We start from the raw sequence: 21,372 nt of genomic DNA on the forward strand, positions 1-21,372 counted from the left end.
CAATCCAAAGATTTAAGTGTTTAGTAAGATTTGGAAAAGCATTTATGTATGTAGTATAGTCGTACCCTCAGAAGTCAAAGATGTCATGTGATTTTCAAAAAAAAATGACTGAACAAATCCAGCTGGTTTACAGACGAAACCAGTCCTTTGCAAATTTTCACCCAGCCTTCTTCACTGAATAGATTTTGCCATTCACGTTAGTTTGAATGGAAAAAAACAGGACTATTTTTATTATCTTATTGAAAAGTTGAATACATCTATCACTCACAGTGTACACACAACTACATCATGTGTTAAACAACTTTAACAAGTTAGAAGTACTCTGAAAGTACTAATTGTCTGCCTGTCAGTGGCAGATCTCTTGGGGTAGGGATTAACTGGAAATCTGTGAAGTTCCATGCTGGCATCTCAGGTCTTCATGTGTGGAAGATAGCCATGACTTCAGCATGCTATGTAAGTTTCTACTAACTCTTGTAAAGATCTTTACTTTCTTGCCTCAGCTTCTCTGTGACCATAAGTCGAAGGCAGGCGGATTTACTTCTAACAAAAATGGAAATTAGGAATTTTGAAAATGGCCAAGATCAAACTCCAGGAAGCAGAAAAATAGCTTTTTCTGACTGAAAAAATCCCCCAAGCTTGAGAGCCAAACTCATGGGTTTGAATAAGGGTGGTGGTGGTGGCAGTGCACGTATCCAGTGCACGTAAAATAGTGGTGGGTTCTTTGTTGTTTGTTTTGTGGGTTGGTTGTTAGGGGGCATTTGGTTTCGGTTTTTTTTTAAATATTCTTGGCCATTTTTCAAAATTCGATTAAATGACTAAAAGAGGCCATGTCACAAACCAAATAGCTTCATTGCTTTGGAAATTTTACAGACCTTTTTTCGCTTCAACTGCACAAACAAGATTAGTAGGGCAAACATAATACATCCTTATTCATTACTCTACACCTGGAAAAAAATTCAAACGGGATATCATGGTCACACGAAAACAAGAAAACAGTGAACACTCTTCATAATTGATAGTTTTATAAGAAAATCATGGCTCATATAGAAAGTTTTAAAAAGAACTCGCTTGTTTTACTGGCATGAGAAAATGCTGCTGTTGCACTAATATTTCCAAGATAGAACTTTTATTTACCATATTTTAATTTTCTCACTCTCTACAGTTGCAACGGTTCAAGCTTCTCCCAAGGGAAAATGTATACTAGTCAGTCGTAAACATTTTCCCTCTTGAATGGCAACAAGTAACATGCTTTCCAGAGGCAGGCTGCCAATTAAAATATAAATGGGACTACATCCAGTCTTGCACATTTTCAGTATAGAAGGCTACATATTTTCAGTATAGACCCCTACAGAGGGTCATGGGACAAAATAAATAGGCGTAATTATTAGGTTGCACACTGCATCCTATTAACTATGCTTGCCTGTAAGGAATAAGCATCCAGTTTTCATTTGTTGAGGTACAGAATAAAACTATCACAGGTGAACAGATCCTTCTCCCACCAGCACTAAATGCAAAACTGCCTCTAGGGCCTTCAGGTTCCCTGGCCCGCCCCCCCCCCCCCCCCCCCCCCTTTTTTTTTTTCCAATGTCATAAGAAAAACAGCTCTTGCCAATAGTAAGAAGGCTGCTGTAAATTCAGATTCCCCTCAGAAATGGCATCTTCTGCATTAAAGTCATATTTTCCGTGGTGGGGAAGGGGAACTCTGCATGTATTCATGTGTTCTGAGTATCTGGAAAGCTAGCAGAAGCTAACGCACAGGACTTCTAACCAGACATCTGAGTGTCTTTAAATCCCAGATATTTCTACAGATACAGACCAGCAGAACATTCAACATACTAAATCTTCTCAGAGGCTGCAGATTTTCTACACATGCCTGGCACAGGAGGTCTGATGCTTCTAGGAAGCAGATGGATGTGTGGCACATGCTCGAATCAGGAGCCAGCCTGTTTACAGTGAGCACGGTGCTTCCTAGAACTGAAGAGTTTAATACATACACGGTGCTCATGTTGCTCACGTAGACACAGAAATTGCAAGCTTTTGGGGAGATCCATCACAGAAACATGACAGCTAAAGCACGGTCTTGTGCTAAAAGAAGTATTGGAGAATGTCATCTGTGTTGTTACCTGATGACAAGAAGATCCATCTCATTGGGTTTGGGATTTGCAGACATTAATTTCTGCAGCGCGTCACATCAAATCCTTTCAGGGCCCATCAGCACTGAACAATAAAGCTATCTAAGGAGAGCTGAAAGAAAGCCTAAAGCGTTCCGGTACTTTGGGTGTCCCTACCATTTTTTTAGAGAAGCTTTCTTGAATTCACGCTACAAAATCTCCCTGGACCTACTATTATATTCCTCAGGCAAAAATACAGATAGTTGTTGGTTTTGTAGAGTCAAGGAGACATCATGCGTGGAAAGCCCTATGCCAGCATTCAGAGAAAAGCGTGCTAATTATGGAGCTCTTTCTTGGCAGGAGGCTAGGCAATACCAGCGTTATTGCGTGACAGTACCTCTAAAAGTATTTGAGGTTACCTCTAGTTCATCATGCTCTAGCACAAAGTGCTACTTACATGACTGCCTCACAAATTTCATCAATGCTAGAAAAGGATCACGAGACACAGATTTGACAGGAATCATTTGGATTCAGGTGCTTCCCATCAAGAATCCTTTGTAAAATTTATGCCAGCCTTATCTTTCCAGGAGGAACCTATGTGAAAAATCTCAGCATCTATTGCCAACATTAATTAATTCACTTCACAGAAAGCAAATGCAAAAATTAAAATATGATCCCAATTCACTTAATGTGTTTTTTTAAAAAAAATAATTATTATTAAGTAGTTGGGTTTTATCTGAAATACATTAGCTTTAGACAAGGCTTATTTAAACATCTTCAATTTTAAATTTAGGGTTTTGGTGATCCATGGAAGTGTTCAGCTTGTCCATTTCCATCCAAAAAAAGACAAGCCTGGGGATTAAGTGACTTACCCAGGGACAGAGAGGAAACCTGAATCAAAGCAGAGAATTAGAAACAGATCGCCTACAGCCTTGGCAGGTCCTGTCCAGCACATCAGCTTTTCCTTATCTAACCACATCATCAGGCAACGGAGCATAGGGAAAGGCAACATGACAGAACCAGAACAACAAAATGTCTTTCTGCCTGGACATCCCCAACATAAGTTGCTTACTTTTCTGTACGTGTGTTAGACACAGACGATTCCCAACTCAGCACAACACAGGGTGAGCACTAAATGAGAAGCAGTGGAGGGACGCAAGGCTTTTGGCTGCCCAGTCTCAGCAGGTGAGTGCATCAGCTGAGACTTCTCACTATTTAGGTACGGCTTTATTTTTGTTTGAACAGCATCTGTTCTATGTAATACTTTAAGGGCAAGCTTCTCAATTATGGAAAGCTGAATAAGCAACAAGTGAAATAAATCTGATACTCTTCTCCTAGGCTCTAAGGATGCTTTTCCACATCACTAAAACCCCACATGAGTTGAGATAAATGAGGAAGGTTGGCATGTGCCGGTCAGCAGAAGCTTAAGCCCACAGTGGCAGAGATGCTGGGGATGAGACTAACAGACATTGGCAGAGGTCGTGTTAGCAACATCTACAATGGACCTGGCTCCAGCTGACCATATTATTCTTCTGTTGTAATGATAATCTGATTTATCTCCATTACAGAACCCTAAAATTAATAGAAAATAGAACCAGACAGGCACATAGATGTGCATCCTCCAATAATATATATATAAACTGATACTCCAAAATACTTGAAAGAGCAGAATATCTATACTAAAATTATGCTAGGCAAACCTTCAATAGTACTCATGCAACAGAATCAGCATGCTGGCAATTAAATGGTTTCTGCTTGAAAAAGTAATTTGTAGTCTCATGCAATTAAATGTAAAACCATTAATATTAATATTCTATAATAATATTTATGCTGATAAAATTTTAAATCATCCACCGCTCAACAGTTTCAAAAACAAGCCAAGTCAAAAAATGCTTTACGCTAACCACAGGTAGCCCAGCAAGTTTTACAAACTAATTAAAATAAATATGATTTAGAGATGGAGCTTGACTAGCAAGAAGGGTATTTTTTTTAATAATTGAAATCTTTGAATGTTTAATTTTTAAAATTGCTTCTAGCTGACTGAAATGAATATACTGCTGTGAAATCCAGCTCTTCGGAGGCCCTATGAAGAAAAGCCCAGGGCCAGAACTTCATTTGCTCAGAATGAATTAAGTACAGATTTTTCAAACATCTCTGCTCAGTGAGGAGAAGCTGGGGTTGCAAATGCATTTCCCATCCAACAGCTGCCACTTACAGCCAGGTTTTTACAAGATTTTAGTCTCTGACTTTCCAACCTTTCCCAAAAACCCAGTGCCAGCTGTGGGTGTTTCCTTTTGCTGTTGTGTGGTCAGATAGGAACACCTGAAGGTGCCAGGTCTCCTGCGTGGGGTCAAAGACATCCTGTGCCCCAAAGATTTTATGGCCCTAACACTGTGATTTTGGGCCAGTCTTTGCCAAGACATGTGCCTGTGTCTGAAATTCTTCCTGCACCAGACTTTCCCCTTCCATATCTTCTATATCTGCTGAAGACGACCAAGCTAGGATTCCTTTTTCTCCTAAACCTCTTTGTGACATTTTAAATTTTCCATTCTTTTTTGTGTTTATTACACCTTTGCAAATCAGTCATGTATTTGAAAAGTCTGAACTACATAGGCACTGCCTCACTATGTCTTCTTGTCTCCTTCCCATGAATATTAAAGCAATGGGAAATGAAAAGCTCTGTCAGTAACCAGCAAATCCTGCCATTTGCGTGCACAGCGGTGGGTGTATTTTAAGTCATGCTGAAGGGCCTCACATCTACCAAGCGCACACAAAGATACAGCCAAGTGCCACTTGATGCACGCCGAAGGGATGCTGACTTGGGAGGGCTGTGCAGGGCACGGGCGGAGGGGAGAAGAGCAGCTGCCTGATGTCCCTTAAGTAACCTCCCCCACAACCATTCCCATTGCAACGAATCAAAATGCACATGGAAAATATACAAATCAAGGCTGTGATTAATAATTGTGAGTAATCTGCTGTAGCAAATGCCTGTTTTCATTTGATGCATCCCTCTCCTAAAGGCTTCAGCTCACTTGATTTCAAACTACCCATTGTGGTCCCTTCCATGGAGGTTAAAAAGCTTTCCTTCCTCTCCTGAACATCCCCAGCAAGCCTTGCTGTGCAAAGCAGGCTCTCTTCACACACCACCACTCTTCCACAGTGCAAAGCAGTGGTTCATCCTTCTCCTGGGGATGTCTGTGACCTGCTCCCTCCCAGCACTGCACAGAGAGTCAGCAGGTCTTTGGCAAGAGCTGTAACTGGAGCGAGAGCACCATGACAAATCATACCCACAATAGAACATCATCAGTTTAGACATTTTTGTCAAACTTGTGAAAGTATGAATACGTTTCTGGGTGTGCTGTCAGAACTCCACCTACATGGGATCATCTGAGCTGGTCACAAACCCAGGAACAGATGGCGAGCGGTCATCAGCAGTGATGAACATGGTACCAAAATCCTGCGTAGATGACAAGAATCGAGGAGGAAGATTAACATGGCACAGGGACTGAAGTTAAGCAAATAGATGGAGAGCACTGGAGGCTGAAGCTGCAAAAAGCAGACTCAGTGTTGCAACCACTGAAAGCCCGTGAGATGGCTCTACCAAGTCAGAGTTAATGGAAAAGTATAACTTATTGAGAAAACCAATCACAAACCCCGGTATAATACGTAACTAGTGACATTAACATGCCATGGGAGCTTTTTCAACACTGAATTCAGGTTGTTTTATAACTCAGATCGATATAGTTGATATGATTTCAGTGGATTTGGAACGATTCACTGCACGAGAGGCTGACTTTGGGGAAGCTGTAATGATCTCTGCAGTCCTGTCACCCAGGCACCAGTTAAGTGTACCGTAACAATTCAAGTCAGGACACAGCAGCTGGGTTTTTTAGCACAGAATTTGGATAAAACATGGAGACATTTTGATTGAATTTGCTGCAGTTTCATCAGTATTTTCTCAGCCTCTGTGTAGGGGCAGGAGGTACTGCTTTGAAAGTCAGCACCAAGTATGTCTGTTGTCCTTGGGAGCTGGACAGGATCAACAGTTTATTCCACTATGCTTTCAAAAGCAGCATTACGCCATTGTTGTATTTTGCTCCTTCTTCATGTTTAGAGTGCAAAATCATTCTCTTGGGTATCTGCAGAAACGACTTTAAACACCTATGAGTAACCACTACACTGTCCCAAATGCTAATACAATTACACCAAAAGGATTATCACTGCTCTTTATACTGTTATTATTAGAATAATGAAGGTGCTGATGTGATTATCTCTTCATGAAGCTGATCTTACTACTGAGACCACGGTCTTAATAGCATGAATGACTGATAAACTGCGGAGGAAGAAAGGTTTTTTACCCTCTTGCAAGCAACAAAGTTCACCACCTTGCAATCCTCACATACAGATTGTCCATGAAAGTGACTCTCATTTCCTGAGGAATTGTCAGTAAGTGCAGCAATAATTAAAATTTGGGGCAACACATCCATTTTGTGACTAAAGAAACAGCAGAATGCTGTACCACCAAAATTAGAAGCAAGTAAACTGCACTGACCTAAATTTATCCTCTATCTCTGGAAGGTACCCAGCTTGCTATGGACCTACAATGCCCCAAGGGCAGTTTGTCAAAAGGTATGCTGGGGGATCATGAAGAGCTACACCTCATACAGAAGGGTGAAGATGAGGATGTACTATAAAAAAATTGCAAAAATATCCCCCCAATTCAGTTATAAATATCTTGTCTTTAGCAAAAGCATGATCACACACAGAATCAGATCTGCTGGATATTTATTATTTGTTATCCCTACAGAGTAGTACAAGGAAATCAAACAAGTGACACAGTAGGGAATGTGTAATGGTGGCTACGCTAGCTTCTGGTTAAAATAGCTTCAACAGTGATGAAAAAGAGTGACCAGTTTAAAAGTATGTCAGTTTAGAAGCAAGCAATATGTGTAAGTAATTGTAATTATTCCTTCCAGCTAACACCACCAATGATTTATCATCTCCTCCATCCAACAAACATTTTGAGTGCTGTTGCAGGTTTACCAGGTGTATGGACTAACCCCTACCCAAATCAGACTTCGAAAATTGCTCACACACACACACACCAACCCATATTTTTTTTCTGAAAGATTAGTATCTTGCATAAAAAATTTTAAAATCTTAAAACCTTTCAGGAAAATATTGAAGAAAACATACTTGAGAAGGAAGTCTAGTTTGATTTTTTTCCTAAAAATTTCAGAATTTTGCTTTGGAATTTGAGCATTCTACACAGATTATTTAATACATGCTTTTTCTTATTGTCGTCATTTTATTATTTCATAATGTGCAGTGATAGTGCATAATTTAACATGGTTGAAAAGTTAATTTTAAGGAAATGCATCAAGTTACAAATCCATTTCACTCAAACATTGCATCCTCTTCTAAAAGTCAAAACATCCTCTCTGCTGAAACAGTCTGAAGCTTTATAATACAGTCGGTGTACACTCTCTCTCTGTTTAGACATGTGGGTTTTCTCTTGACAAGAAAGGTGGTGCTGAATTATCAAAAGATTGTTTGGGTTGTGGGAAACATGTTTTTTAGATTTTTGCCAAACTGCTGAGAGTGATAAATATTTTTTTTCCCTCTGTCAAGAGAGTGCATATTTTAAACTATCACATCATTATTTTAAATATGTGGCACGATTCCACACTGATGCTTCCCGTGTCCCACTCGACAGCTCCGAACAGTTGTTTAAAGATACTTAGTTCATAAAACTGAAAGAGTTATTGGCAGCAATGTAAGGAATTACATACTGTATTTCTCCCCCAAATATTCAGCCATACACCCTCTTGTAGGCCAGCTGTGGCATCATTCACCTCTCAGAGGAGGATGTCACATGCCTTCCTTAAAGGTCACATCACTCACAACTTTCGCTAGCCTGAGAAGGCAAACAAAGCAGTTCTGCAGAGAGGCATCAGCAATGGCCTGCTATCGACTGCTGGATATCCATAGTCAAGCTGTGCGCTCACTGCCCAGAGACTCCCGGCTCCAGATGTTCTCGGTCTGTACGGAGGAACTGGTATTCTTCCCACTCCTGAGTTGTTAGCTTTTATTCATATCAATCAACACTTGCGGCACTCCTGAGTTTTGGATATCTTTAGTGTAAACACCAAAAAGAAGTGCTGGTTCTTGCAGGTGGGCACCACTTTATCTGTGAAATTCTGCATATTCTGGATCGTCTAAGCAGAGTTTGCCATTTACAATGGTAAAAAGAGCGCTTTGCCTTGATTTCAGGTTTCCTGAGAATGACCAAGGTGCCCGAGCAGCAACAGCCCTCGAGGCTGTGTCCTTGCTTTGACTGGTAAAAGGAAGGACTCCTCAAATCCAGGAGATTTTGGTTCAGAGCCTGTTTTTGCTCGTTACAGGAGGAAACAAGTAAAGCAGAATGATTTGATTCCACGTGACTATCATGGAATTCACAGCAGGCGCTCTGAGCGCAAAACTTGACTCAAAAATCTTTTTCCTTAAAAAGGAAACAATTAAACAATCCAAGTATCCATCACTAGCCAAGCACAGCTTCCTCCTTTCTCTAGGCAGGTCCCCCCTGCTTTCAAGAGCTGTTTCTACACCTTGGCCTCCCTCCTGGAGGCTCAGACGCACAAGCCCTGGGTGGCAGGTAGAGCCCAGCCCCAGGGGAAGTTCAGCTGGGAACCAGCACCTTTCCAGTTGGGATGGGCAGAGGGATAACTGAGGCCAAGCCGCTCCTGCCAACATCCAGAAAGTGACCACCCCACGCATTTGTGTTCGTTGCATTGTGTCAAGTACATCCTTCAATTCATCATTGCCTACAAAGCTCCAAAACCCCAGAAAGCAAGGCTGGATGTGAATAAACTGTCTCTGGGTGAAGTGGGCCATCAGCAAAACCAGACTGCTGTGGCCGGTGCTGCTATAAAGGAGTAAAGGTTTGCTCCCACCACCAGTATACTAGCTCTGGCTACAGCATCAGTCACACAAGCAGAATCCAAGACCAGACTGCTAACAACTCAAACGTTGCAGCTCTGCAGTGAGGGGCAGTTATTTGATGCAGGATTCAGTGGGTTGTCCTTGCCTGCCCTCCCTTGTCACTTCACACATCCTCATCAGGTCAGCAGCAGGAAGCTAAAGGGATCAGGACAGGTGCAAATCTGACGCAGGCAGAAGCTCAGAGAGGACTTCCAGTTAAGTACATTTTTCCACTTTAACAAAGTTTCTTGTTCAATACAAAGAGGGAGAAAAAAAAAGGGTTGCTTTTCCAATTCTTTATCACTATCACATAATAGCACTGCTGAACCTAGCATATATCCCGGTGTCTAAATCATTTTATATTTTTTTTTAATATAATGCTGGGAAAGTCTCCAAGGCTTAAATAAAAGTTTTACCTTGGCTCTCAAGCTTGGCAGGCTTTTGATTCTAATGCAACACAGATCAGAGGGGTGTTTTTTGGCTCTCCTACCTGAAATAATCTTATTCTTCAACATGTTTCTATTAGTTATGAAAGCCGTATATTCTTGTCACATAAGCTCATGAAGTTGGGAAGGTGCCTCAGGTAACAGCGTGGCATCTTTTTGTACAGACTTTCACATCATAAACAGTCCTTTTTGATACCAACACAGCCAGCAGCGAAGCATAAGAAAAGGAATCTAATAAGTCCCCTTCACTTCTAGTGCCCGTTACAGCAATATGGTCACAGAAGAACCTGCCCGCTCCCACAGAAGTCCTACCAGCCTGTTTCTCCTGGACTGGCTTACAAAAGCCAGTTCATTGCATGCAACCTCCATGACTACAGCCAGATCATTGTCCCCGAAATTTGCTGTGACTACCAAAGCTTCCACCATTGCCTCTGAACCCCACCCAAAGGCAACTTCTTCTCCAAGCTCAGGGTCTCTACTGTTGTCTAGATTCAGGTCCCCTTTGTGTCACTCTTCCCCAGCACCAGGATTCATGTTTTCTTCCTTTTTCTTTCACCTTCTTGACTGCTGGAAAGAATTGGGGTAGAAAGTCACACTGAGATCACCTTTCAGATGCAGCAACATGACTAATCCAGAAAGCAGCATCTGCCATCCTCCTGGTTATGATGTTCTCAGGTGCCGATACTATGGAAACCCTAGGACACCGCTCTTGGCTCAGATGAGGGCTACATACCTCAGTCTAAGCTCTTTTGAAAGCATGAGCATCTTTGGTACCTTGGGGAGCACCAAGTTATTTTAAAAATTGAGGGACTTACAGATGCAGAAGCAGAGCACAGAAACGTCAACTACACTGGTTTTATCTGTTCAAGCTGATGAGGGGAGAGAGAAAATGAGGTAGATCTCCAGGGAAGCAAGTTCCACAGACAAGACTGTATCAAAAGACACCAAGAGAGATGGAGGCTATCACACCTGGACAAAGAAAGCCACCTCCATGGCAGTCTCTTGTGAGCAAGCTGGAGATAGGCAAGGAGGTCACCCCCTTCCTGGAGTTATTTGTCCCCACTCCCCTGCCCTCTCCATGGGGCAGAGCTCAGTGTTACAGGGCATGTTTTTTCCGGAGACAGTAGCCTGCCCCACAGTGCAGCTGGTCCAGCTGAAACCATCTTTGCTCCTATAAGGCAGAAATGTGCCTGTTTCTCCACAAATCCGAGTAACAGCCCAGGAGGAGACCGGACCTGCTCCCCCAGCACCAGCTCTGCTCTTCCTGCAGACCTTCAGGGTTCTGCCCACCAACTCTTCAAGAGGGCAAAAGCAAGATTCAGTAATTTAAAAACCAACCAAAAAAAATTGACTGTGAATACCAACTATAAATAGAGCATCAAGTCCTGCTGTAAACTCACAGCAGAGCTGAACTAAAAATAGCAATATGACAAGACAAAGCCATGCAGCACTAGTGTTGATAGGAACAGCAATGTCAAGAGTATGACAGAAGAATAAGACTTTGCTACAGTAATTATCTACCTAACACAGAACAATGCAGAATAAGTATAGAAACCTTATTGCCGAAAAGGCTCCTACTCCCACAGCAACATTAAAAGAAATAAAATTAAAAAAGCAGAAAATTAAACTATAGAAGGAAAAAAAAAACACACCTCTTCTTTTTTTCTTAGGTATGGCGGTATTTTTCTGGTTTGCCTTTTATCATATTGCACATTCATTTTCTTAAGTGAGAGAGCTGACCAGAATGGATCTAAGGCTGTGCATCTCTTGCATAATTGGTCAAAAGGTCTAGCGGCGCAAGTGGGGTTATTTGCTCACATAATGCAGTGAGACTCAACCAGAAATTAAGAGACTGAACAAACACTGTAAAGATCAGGAAAAAAAAGAAGCCCTCGCCTCCAGTTCCCATTTATGCCAGGTGATTGCTTATTCCTTATATACAATTCCCATCTCATTCACACTGGCTGTATTACAGAGCCGTCTGAGCACCTACATACAGAAGCAGGTCACACATGAGTATATGCACACAAGTCTGTGCAAAACAGTTATTTCCCCGTGCCACAGACTAGTTCTGTAACACAGGCAGTAACCAGAAAGCTCACAAATGCTTTCAGCGTTGGAAGCGGGCAGCACTATCACACCAAAGCTGGGTTCCTGGGCCATATGTGGCTGGATTGCCTCTTCAAACTGGTGCAGCAAGGCAACTCACGGCAACTCGCTCATGGCAAGCACTCCTTCCTAAAAGCTTTTTAAGCAAACAGGCTGAAACTCCATGGAGCCTTCCCAGCATCCATACACACAGCACAGCACGCCTGCTACCAAACACTGCAGTCCTGCTCAACGCATACTGCATGGGTTTTGGTTATAATATAGATTCCTCTTCAGAACAACAACAAAAAAAGTATAATATAAAATTTGTTTTAACTGCTCATTTAAAAATTATGTTGTTTGGGAATTTTACCAGTTATTTGGTGATTGCCTGTTTATTGGGAAATACCAAAGATGAGTGGTTATTTTAAACTAATTTCTAAAAAATCCTACTATCTAAATTAAACATGTTAAATACTGAAAAAGAATGAGGAAATTTAAGACAAGCAAATTTGACAAGGTGAGTATAAAGTCGTATAATCCGAGAGAATCACACCTATTGCTTTTCCAGATGTAGATACTAACTATAGAAGTTTACTATCCTTAAACTTGTATTTTATGCCATATATAATCACTTAGCCTTTTATTGTTCCTCCATTCAATCATTTGATGTTGCACAGCATTTCCATTATTTTTCCTTAAAGGACCAAAACACAATACAACGTGAATTCCTTGGTCTGAAAGCTCAGAATCTCATGGAGAAAAGTAAGCATGTACTTACGACCAGAGAGAGTTTCTTCCCTGTGTGATTACTCCAGTGAATTTTGTTAGCCTTCGAGCATCTACTTCAATCCACTGATATGGGTCATTTCTTCCTGCACACCAAGCCCCATCATAAAAATCATTTTCGTTAACACCTGCCTGAAAAGAAGGCAAAACTGTCTTCATAAATCAGAACCAAGAAACTGAAGGTCTTTCATGTGGGGGAAAAAAATAATAAAAAAAGAACACATGAAGTCATCATTCATTCCATTTACCCCTTTGGCACCAGTTTAAGACCCCTGAGACTGTCATTCTCAACAGCTATATGGAGTGACCAAATTATTTCCTTACTCAAAGCGAGAAGGGAAGCTCTGCAAAGTCCCTTTAAAAACTAAGAACCATTACATATAAATTTAAGTTAGAGTTCGAAAACATAAACAGAGCTTCAGTTCATTCCACCTGTCTGTAGCTATGGCCTGATAGAGCCTTCATCCAGAACAAATAATCCATGTGGTCTTCAGAGTTATGAAAGTCCTAAAATCCAGCTCCAAACCCATGTAAATAACAGTCATCACTAGAGCATCTTTGTTCCCCGGAAGCAGCAGAGGACAGTATAGGGTGTATGGAAATAATAACACTATTTCCCAACAATTTTCAGTCCCACAATTATTAATTTTCATCACTAGGGTGTCAAAGGTTAAAAATTCAGGAATCTCAAGCTGCACTCCAACTTGTATAGCAACATATATCCCGCTTTATGCTGGAAAAAACACCACGAACAGCCTTCTCAACATTTTCAGAGAAATAGCTGCAAGGTATTTTGAGTAAGCTGTATTGAAAATACATCTGAAATAGCATTTAAAGTAACATAGCATCTGAGGTCTTTAGATATTTATCTTATTACTAAAGCCCAGGAAATATTTGGCACCATGCTGGCTACTGTCATAGAGAGCACAGAAGTTTTTCCATATGGTCCTCCGAGGCTACATGTATTTTTATGAGCTTTCATCTGTGTTTATGTGGATTTGTCATTGTCATCCGTGCAATTCCAAGAATGGATATCGTTAAACATTTCCCAAAAATAAATGAAGAGTCTGGAAAGCTGTGTAAGTTCATATTAGAGATGGATTTTAAAGCTCTGGTATACAGCTACTGCCTGTTAGTGGTATATTTTCAGTTAGTGCTTGTGTATATGTAAAACATAAATGAGATACCCAAGAACATGACTGTCAATTAAATTTCCCAAATTATCCTTCAGTGTTCCACTGAGCAGCATTAACAGATATTACAGTCATAGCTGGGTTGCAGTGGCAGAGACTGACAGGTCTGTCTATGTCCATTTTTACAGACCATTTCCACCAAAACGGGCATTGGGTGGGTCTAACACGAGGAGAAGAGGCAGCTGTTAATCCCTTTTCCCAATGTGAGCCTGGTGCCATCTGAAAAAGAAGTGCTGCAAATCATAGCCACAGATTCCTAAAACTTCTCATTTTCTCAGGTATTAAAATCTGAGGTAGGGCAGCTTAAAAATGACTTGTTTGCCTCTACCGAAATGTCATTAAGCCAACTACTTCTACGTATTAACTCTGATATTTTAAAGTGAAGGTTGTATAAAAGCCAAAGTATAAGAGAAATAAAAAACCTATTAACAATAGAAGATAAATTCTTCAAGGAGAACCAAATAATGGGAAAACATAAGAATATAAAGATGATCACTGACCTGAGTTACAAGCTTTTTCAAGAAAAAGTTTCAACGCATTTTAAAATAAGATGGAATTTGAAGTAGCCTTAGGCTTTACACCCAGTGCTTGCCAGGAAGCGTTAAGATCTGCAGAGCACCTTGAGCCAGCACCAGGCTAATCCCTTTCACACTGATGAAATTCCACCACTGTCCACAGAGCGAGTACCCCAATGCTTTCATTGCTCAGCTGGGTCCCTTGGTCCTCAGGCAGGCTGAGGATGTCCCATCGGTGTGGTGCTCCTCAGGGTGTCAACCTCTCCGCCACATTACAGCGAGGAGAGGGAAGCAGAAGAGAGAAAGAAGAGCTTATTTGCTACAAAACCCTAGTTACATACTCAATTCTCCATGGTTTCAATTGGACTTAAATAAAGCTAAATGTATGTTTAAGCTGCATATTAAATATGAGGAATCTAAAGGACATATTTACAGCTTAAAATACTATGTCCTTAAACGGGGCAAAGAGGGTGTTAAAAAAGAGAAACTGTGCTGCTACTTCTTCCTGCTCCCTTATTTCCTGACATCAGCCTCTCTGAAGCTAAAAGAATATTTTTACTAGGTAAAAAGAAGCAGGTGTCTATGTATAACTACCACAGAGTACTACCTGAAAAGGAGGAGTTTAGACAATGAGAAGTTCTTAGAAATATTTCTGAAGAAAGAGAACCCCAGTAAATTTATGGTAGAACTTCTGTTTTCAAGCTTCAAGCCTGTATTTCTTTCTTAAGGTGTTTAAGTTTTGAATTTGCCTTATGGACATTTCAAAATATTGTTTTTACTAAAAAAAAGCTTATAAATTCAATCAAATACTGAGTAGCTAATATTGCTATTAAAATTAATTGGGAAAATGTTAATTCTTGAAAGATGAGAACAATTATCATCAAATATTCAACCAAAGAATATAGATCAAGATTCCTTTTCTCAGTAACATGTTTACTTGAATTTTAAAATTGCATATTGAATTAATGGAGAGAATGGATTCAAGTTATGACATGCATAACTTTAAGCTGTGTATTTTAAACACATCCATTATCGTCATATGTAGGAGTGGAGGAACTAATGAAAACTAGAAGTAAGGACTAGGTCTTAAGCAAACCCTTTGTACCTTCACTGAATTTTCAAGGGTAACTCAAAGTCTAAACCAGCTTATTTTTCACTTGCGGCCAAATGCAAAAACAATTCTCTATATTCAGAGTCTTATGAAAAATTACCTTTATGACATAGGAAAAGGGACATTTTTCTGTCTGTCCTGAATAAGTTATTATAAATGTGAATGTTGAAAATTATGATTCAAATAAATCCACTGCTTATTACGTACCCAGAAGCCAAGATGAAGGGAAATCAAAAGGTTACAATTCCTTTACAAAGGCTACGATGTCTGATTTTTATTCCTTTTTCTCTTCCAAGTTAGACATGTGCAAGACAGAATAAACACTTACCCACATTACCAGTGCTCCAAAAGCCTTATTCTATAACGAGGAGAAAGGTATTACTGCCTAAATGTATTCAAATGAAGAAAGACATTTCAGTCTTCTGCCACAAGTTAGCTGGAGCAGCAGTAAAAATATACCTGGTATCAAACCACTTCTGCTTAAATTCTTCCCCATTCCCAGCAGGGTGATCACAAACATTACCATAGAAAGTTTGGAAGGGAAAGAAGAAAAAGCATTACTCATCACAGGTATTTATAGCAACCACTGCCAGCAGATAACTAAAGCACACAGGTTGAAATTCAAACTTCAGTAATTTTGCCTTTTGAAAAGCTCCATTATCAAAACACAAGCAAAAGAAACAGTGAAACGAAGAACTGAAACAAAAAGCATTATATCCTGCTTATTTGCATACACGATTGCAGTACTTGGTTAATCTTCGGTGTTGTTTGGATTTCTCCAACGAGAAAAATGGGGAAGGGGAAGAAACATAATTTCACTGAGTTTTCCAGGTTTTAACCACTGCTAATTACTGCACAAGTGACAAATACTAATGACTCTTATCCCTGAAGGCAAAGCGCCTCAGTGAATGTTATTTTATGCCATTATTTTTCCTGATGGTGCTAAATTACTACTGGCTGTGCCACTACTGCTGTTGCAGGCTAGATCTCCCATATATGAGGCTCTAGTAGCATCACTCCTGCCCTCCGGAGGTCCCGGCTTAATCACCACGTTTATACAGGACCAGGAGCAAACTCAGGTGCAAGGTCACAAGAGAAGCAGATCCTAGAAGGTCTTATCCAGTCCTGCTAAGCCTGTCCTTCCTTGGACTAAAGCATACACGGACTGATTAATTTCATACGCTTCGAATGATCTAAACAGAAAAAGACCCAAACCCTCAGAAGCCTTTGAAAATCTTAATTATTCTGCGAATTCCCTGTGACCTGAGGTAATGCCAGTTACCTGGGGTGAGCCCTGAGCTTCTCAGCTGACTTCACATCAGATGATGAGGTTGAGCAGCATGAGCTTTGTCTTATTTCAGGGAGGAACAAAACAGTCACATGAACATCGCGATGGCACTGGAGATACCCAGACCATGCCACAGGGACAGCAGCCCATAAAATGACTCAGTACCACACAGAGCACAGTGCGCCGGGGAAACTTCAGCAGAATATTGGACTCTCAGAGCCTCACTGGCTTGGTCCAAGCGTTTTTCTTCACGCACACTATTAAACAGCATGAAAACACAGCTGTTTGAATACCAGTGCTCTTTGCCTTTCCCCAGTGTGCCACAACCCTCCCTTCTGAGCAGCAGACAGAAATCACCAGGGACCTCATTACCCACCTGACAGGTCAGCCCCCTGTAGTACCTATTCTTGATTATAAGCATATATCTTCTGAATTTCAGTAGTATTTAAAGTCTTAATGCAAAGTAAAATCAAGCACTGAAACCCAAGTGACAGGGAAGAGATCTGCAAATTCTAAGCGGCTTTGAAAAAATTTTAAGTGCCATTAATTTTAAGCTAATCCGAAAAGCAATGGTATCTAAAGAAAAATAAATGCAAGTCCATACTTTCAACTGTGCCTGTCATAGTAGTAACTCTAAGTGGTCAAGGAGTTTAGGGAATTAGTGTTTCTATACTATACAGATAAAGATTTCTTGTAATCCTCAAATCAAAAGCTTTTACCCTTACTGAAAGCTTATTAGAGATAAAGATGTAGCAGAGAAAAGGGGCTACATTTAAACAAGGAAAGCCAGAGAAATCACTTTGCTGTAAGCCAGATGTTGCGGGGTTATTTGTATGTGAGCCTCCCACAGACCTGCGATCAGGTAAGCTCCTATATCAGAAAAGGGTAAAAGCAGCTTTTGGATGATAAGGAGAATCAACCCACGTAGAATTGCCCCGTGTAAAGCAATATAAAACAAGACGAGGCTTCCAAGTTTTACTCCCTTTAGTAATAAGAAAATCTGCACCAAGAAGCAGCGTGCCATTGTGAAGCCTTTGTTCACCAGGAAAAAGCCACCACCTTTTGAATGGAGAAGACTAAAACCCCAGTTTGCACTGGACAGGAGGTCCCTTCACCCATGGCTCTGTGCACACTCCAGGGACGGCTCAACAGCCCCTGTGCTGCAGAGCTCATTCTCCCAATAAATGCAAAGAAACCGTCTCCACAGAACCTGCAGAAGGATTACAGCTGCAACGAGCAGGCACGGCTGCTGTCCGTGCTGCCCAGCAACTGGAGATGGGACGAGAGGAGCAGGGGCTGTGAGGTCCTAGGAGAGAGGCCACCAAAAGAAAAGCACTTGGTCTGATCCGAGCTGCTGATGCTTGCAGGGAGAAAGGCCCGAGTGGCACCTCACTTCTGCTGGCTTGCCCGCAAAAGGCTTCTTCTGGAGGCTCCGAGCTATATTTCGGGGAAACATCATCCATAGGTAAGACTCTTACACCTCTCCATTTATTTTAGTGCAGTGTTACTGGTGATGACAGGACACCAGGCTAGATGGACTTCTGGTCTAAACCTGTATGGTTGTTCTTGTGTTTAAATAAATGGAACTTCAACACCAGCAGGAAAAATGAGGAACTATAACCAATTCGGAGGCTTGAATCACAGTCCTTGATCTTATGCCACTACGTTAACAAACCTGTAATAAAATAACTGAATAATCCTACAGAACCCATCTGAATCTCATCTGTATACTATTTTTGAGTTTCTGACTTTTTTTTTTTCCTAGCAGAAAACGTCAAGCAGAAATGCAAATGACCCCACTCAGACCTCAAAAGAAATTAAAAATGAAGGGCTCAGGTAAGACCCCACGTTGCACCCACCCTGCTGTACCCACACGCTGGCACACTTGGAAAGGATGACCCCACTCCTGCTTCTGCGCTGGTCTCCTGCCACTCACCTCCAGCTGGCTCTGTCCTCTGCGTGGCTGCACGGCAAAGTGGCTCATGGAGATTTCTGACCAACATTAGTGGATTAAAACAGCCACACACAAAAAATAAATGAAATATGTGTGTATGCCAGTTTCCCCCCCCCCCCCCCCTCTAGAAGCTCACAGAGCTGCTTGCACAGAGGCACTAGAAGAAGCTGAGGCAAAGGGGAGGCAGCCGTGTGGTGGGATTTTAACCACAAGTGGTCCCTCCCCCCAGCAGCCCCCCACCGTTACACTGCGGTGGGCACCAGGTGAAACTGCACTGCTGACTAGCACTGATCCTTCCTAGTCCCAGTCTTAGTTCATTAGCTAGCAAACCCTTTCAGCTGGAGAAAAAAAAAAATCTAACAGAGGGTCTAATAATAAAAGGTAACCTAAATAAAATAAATAAACTTTAATAAATAAACTTCAGGGATTTGTCATTGCTGACTTGGCGCTAGAATCCTTATGACTATGACTTTAAGTTTTAAACGTTGTACTTTGTCATCCCAAAGTAACATTTTTACATTGGAAAAGACTGTATTTCAGAAAAGAGCACTAATGAAGTGGAAAACATAAACATAAGAAATGGGAAAATAGAATTTGGTCCTGCAAAGCACCTAAGCGCATCTTTAATATTAAATAAAAGAAGCTAAATGAGATTGTAGGCTAGTGACTTCTGAATTGAAGGGTTTATGGTAGTATAATCATTGCCTCTGAGAAATTGCCTTAGGGCAAGTTCTTCACTTGAAACCACACTTTCAATTAACCATTGTCATTAACTACAGACAAACAACAAAAAACCCCCAGCTGGCTGTGTGAGCTCCCTTCCAGGCTGGTTCTTAAAGGAGCTGGGATCTCTTGTAGCTGGAAAAAGGAGCAGTTCTGGGCTGCCCCCACCTCTGCTTGCTCGTAGAGGTCTGTTTGGGTTTGCACCCTCAGCACGCTCAATCTGGAGTTTTTTTCTGCTTAAGCCCCGCGAATCTAAAGGTTATCCATCAGCCTGCTTCTTCTCTGTAATTCCAGTGTTTCCCCTTCATTTGAATTACATGAGCTGACAAAGTAGTCAGAAAGGATAACCATCCAGGGGTTACACAGGTACACAGCAGTGCAACCTCCAGCCATTCTCCCACTCAGGAGAAAAAAAAAAATAAATCGATGTTACCTGAATATTAAGCCTTCCTCTGTGGGCCCCCAGGCCATACCGCTTCGCTGTGGAGGCGTGGAGCTGGAAGTCAGTAATTTTTAATGTCTCTAGACCAAGTGGAGGACAATCTACAAAACAAAAGGTTGATTAAAATTTAATTTAACCCCCCCCCCAAAACAAAACAAAAACCCCAAACAAAACAACAAAATCCACAACAGAAACCAAACAAGTATTCAAAGTTTCTGGATTTCAGTTGTGCCAAGCTGGCTGGGGTCCTCAGCTGGCACAAACGAGCCCAGCACCGCTGAAAGCGATGAGAAATGGCAGCTCTCGTCAAACCACCAAAGCAGTGCTGATTCACGCTAGCTGAGGATCTGGCTTTCTGAGGGTCCCAGGTAGTTATCATTGCTTGCTGTAGGCTTCAGTTTCTCACAGATATGCACGGTATTTCCCGTCAAGTGCTTTTCAGTCCAAAAATCCCGTAAAATGGCCTTTTATTTTTCTCTCTTTTTGGCATTTTCTTTTTCATCTCTTGTTTTGATTATCCCCGCCTCCCCCTCCCCGTCCTCATTCCAAGCTACTGTATGAAGTTATGTTTCTAATTAAAGTCTGTTCTGGAAACTTCAATCCCAGTCCCTCCGGTTGCACAATAGCATCTGTTACAGAGGTCTGGGAGGCCAGACAGCTGAGCTCTGCAGAGGTAATGACTAAGCACAAAGAGGGCAATTTGGAAACAAGGGGCCAACTCTGTAAGCTCCAAATTGTGCAAAGCCTTGAAGAAAGCCCAGCAGATGCCATGACTTCAGCAGCTAGCCAGCAAGGCAGCAGCCTAGAGCCTGGAGCTCTGGCTTTGGAAGAGAAGATGTTGGAAAGAGTCTACTTCATGATTATCAGAAAAATGTTCCCCTGTACAACAACCCCAGCCACCACAGGATTTAAGTCTCTCACGAGGCTTAGCATATTTACCCTCAAAACAGTGTGGTGAGGAGGCGAAGACCCTCTCTCAGTGGCTCAGAGGAGGCGAGCAAAAGCTCAGAGAGATGCTCAGCTGTACCCCAGAGCACAATTCAGAGACCCTGAAGTCAGCACCAGCTGGAATTGGAAAGTCTGCATGGGGCTGAGGGAGAGCAGTGGCAGACTTATTATTTAGATCAGGTACTTGTTAGGTCAGGCTGGGTTCTGCACTGCTGTGGCCATATCAGTTCTGGGTTTGGACAGAGGACAGATTTTTTCTGCAGTCAGGTGTGGGAGGTTTGCTGTACCTCGCACGACGGGGCTGTAACAGAGACAGGAGCCGAGCACCAGGCGTGGAGCTCAGGCCACATTTCCAGTCCCCAGGCCACCCCTCCAGACCCCAGACCATCCCTCCTCACCACCTGCCTCACAGCTGGGGCTGCCATCTCCCCTGTGCCATGGTTGCTGGAGAATCGTCGGAGCTCACTCCCATGCCCTGTACCTGTATCCCACTTTACATATATATTTTTAATCACTCACCAAAGTGTCATGAGGGTATGTACCTGAGAATTTATTTCATCCTGGCGGTGTCTAACTTTCAGGTGTACTTTTGCACAAACTGGCAAAATGTATGAGACCTCCTATGCTCCTCCTTAGCTCATAACAACCTAAAATCCCTCAGGAAAAATGTTACGTGCTGTCAATTCACACTAGTATTTCTTTGTTCATCCCTAGGAAAGTTCTCATACAAATCCAGGGCCAAATGTCTCCATCAGAGGCAGTGAAGATAAATGTTAAATATTA

The 21,372-nt window shown here is 41.7% G+C and overlaps 1 protein-coding gene across 1 annotated transcript in view; it reads right to left on the reverse strand.

Moving 5' to 3' along the window:
• The window catches only part of CPXM2 (carboxypeptidase X, M14 family member 2), a gene marked incomplete at its 5' end in the record, with an annotated part of 77,882 nt that overhangs the window by 31,523 nt on the left and 24,987 nt on the right, over window positions 1–21,372 (reverse strand). The window contains 2 exons of the mRNA XM_040606978.1: window positions 12,408–12,547; window positions 19,633–19,742. Of these exons, the coding sequence (XP_040462912.1) occupies window positions 12,408–12,547; window positions 19,633–19,742 (250 nt within the window). The remainder of the gene's footprint in view (window positions 1–12,407; window positions 12,548–19,632; window positions 19,743–21,372) is intronic.

This window comes from Falco naumanni, chromosome 9 (genome assembly GCF_017639655.2).
Source record: "Falco naumanni isolate bFalNau1 chromosome 9, bFalNau1.pat, whole genome shotgun sequence".
NCBI lineage: Eukaryota > Metazoa > Chordata > Aves > Falconiformes > Falconidae > Falco > Falco naumanni.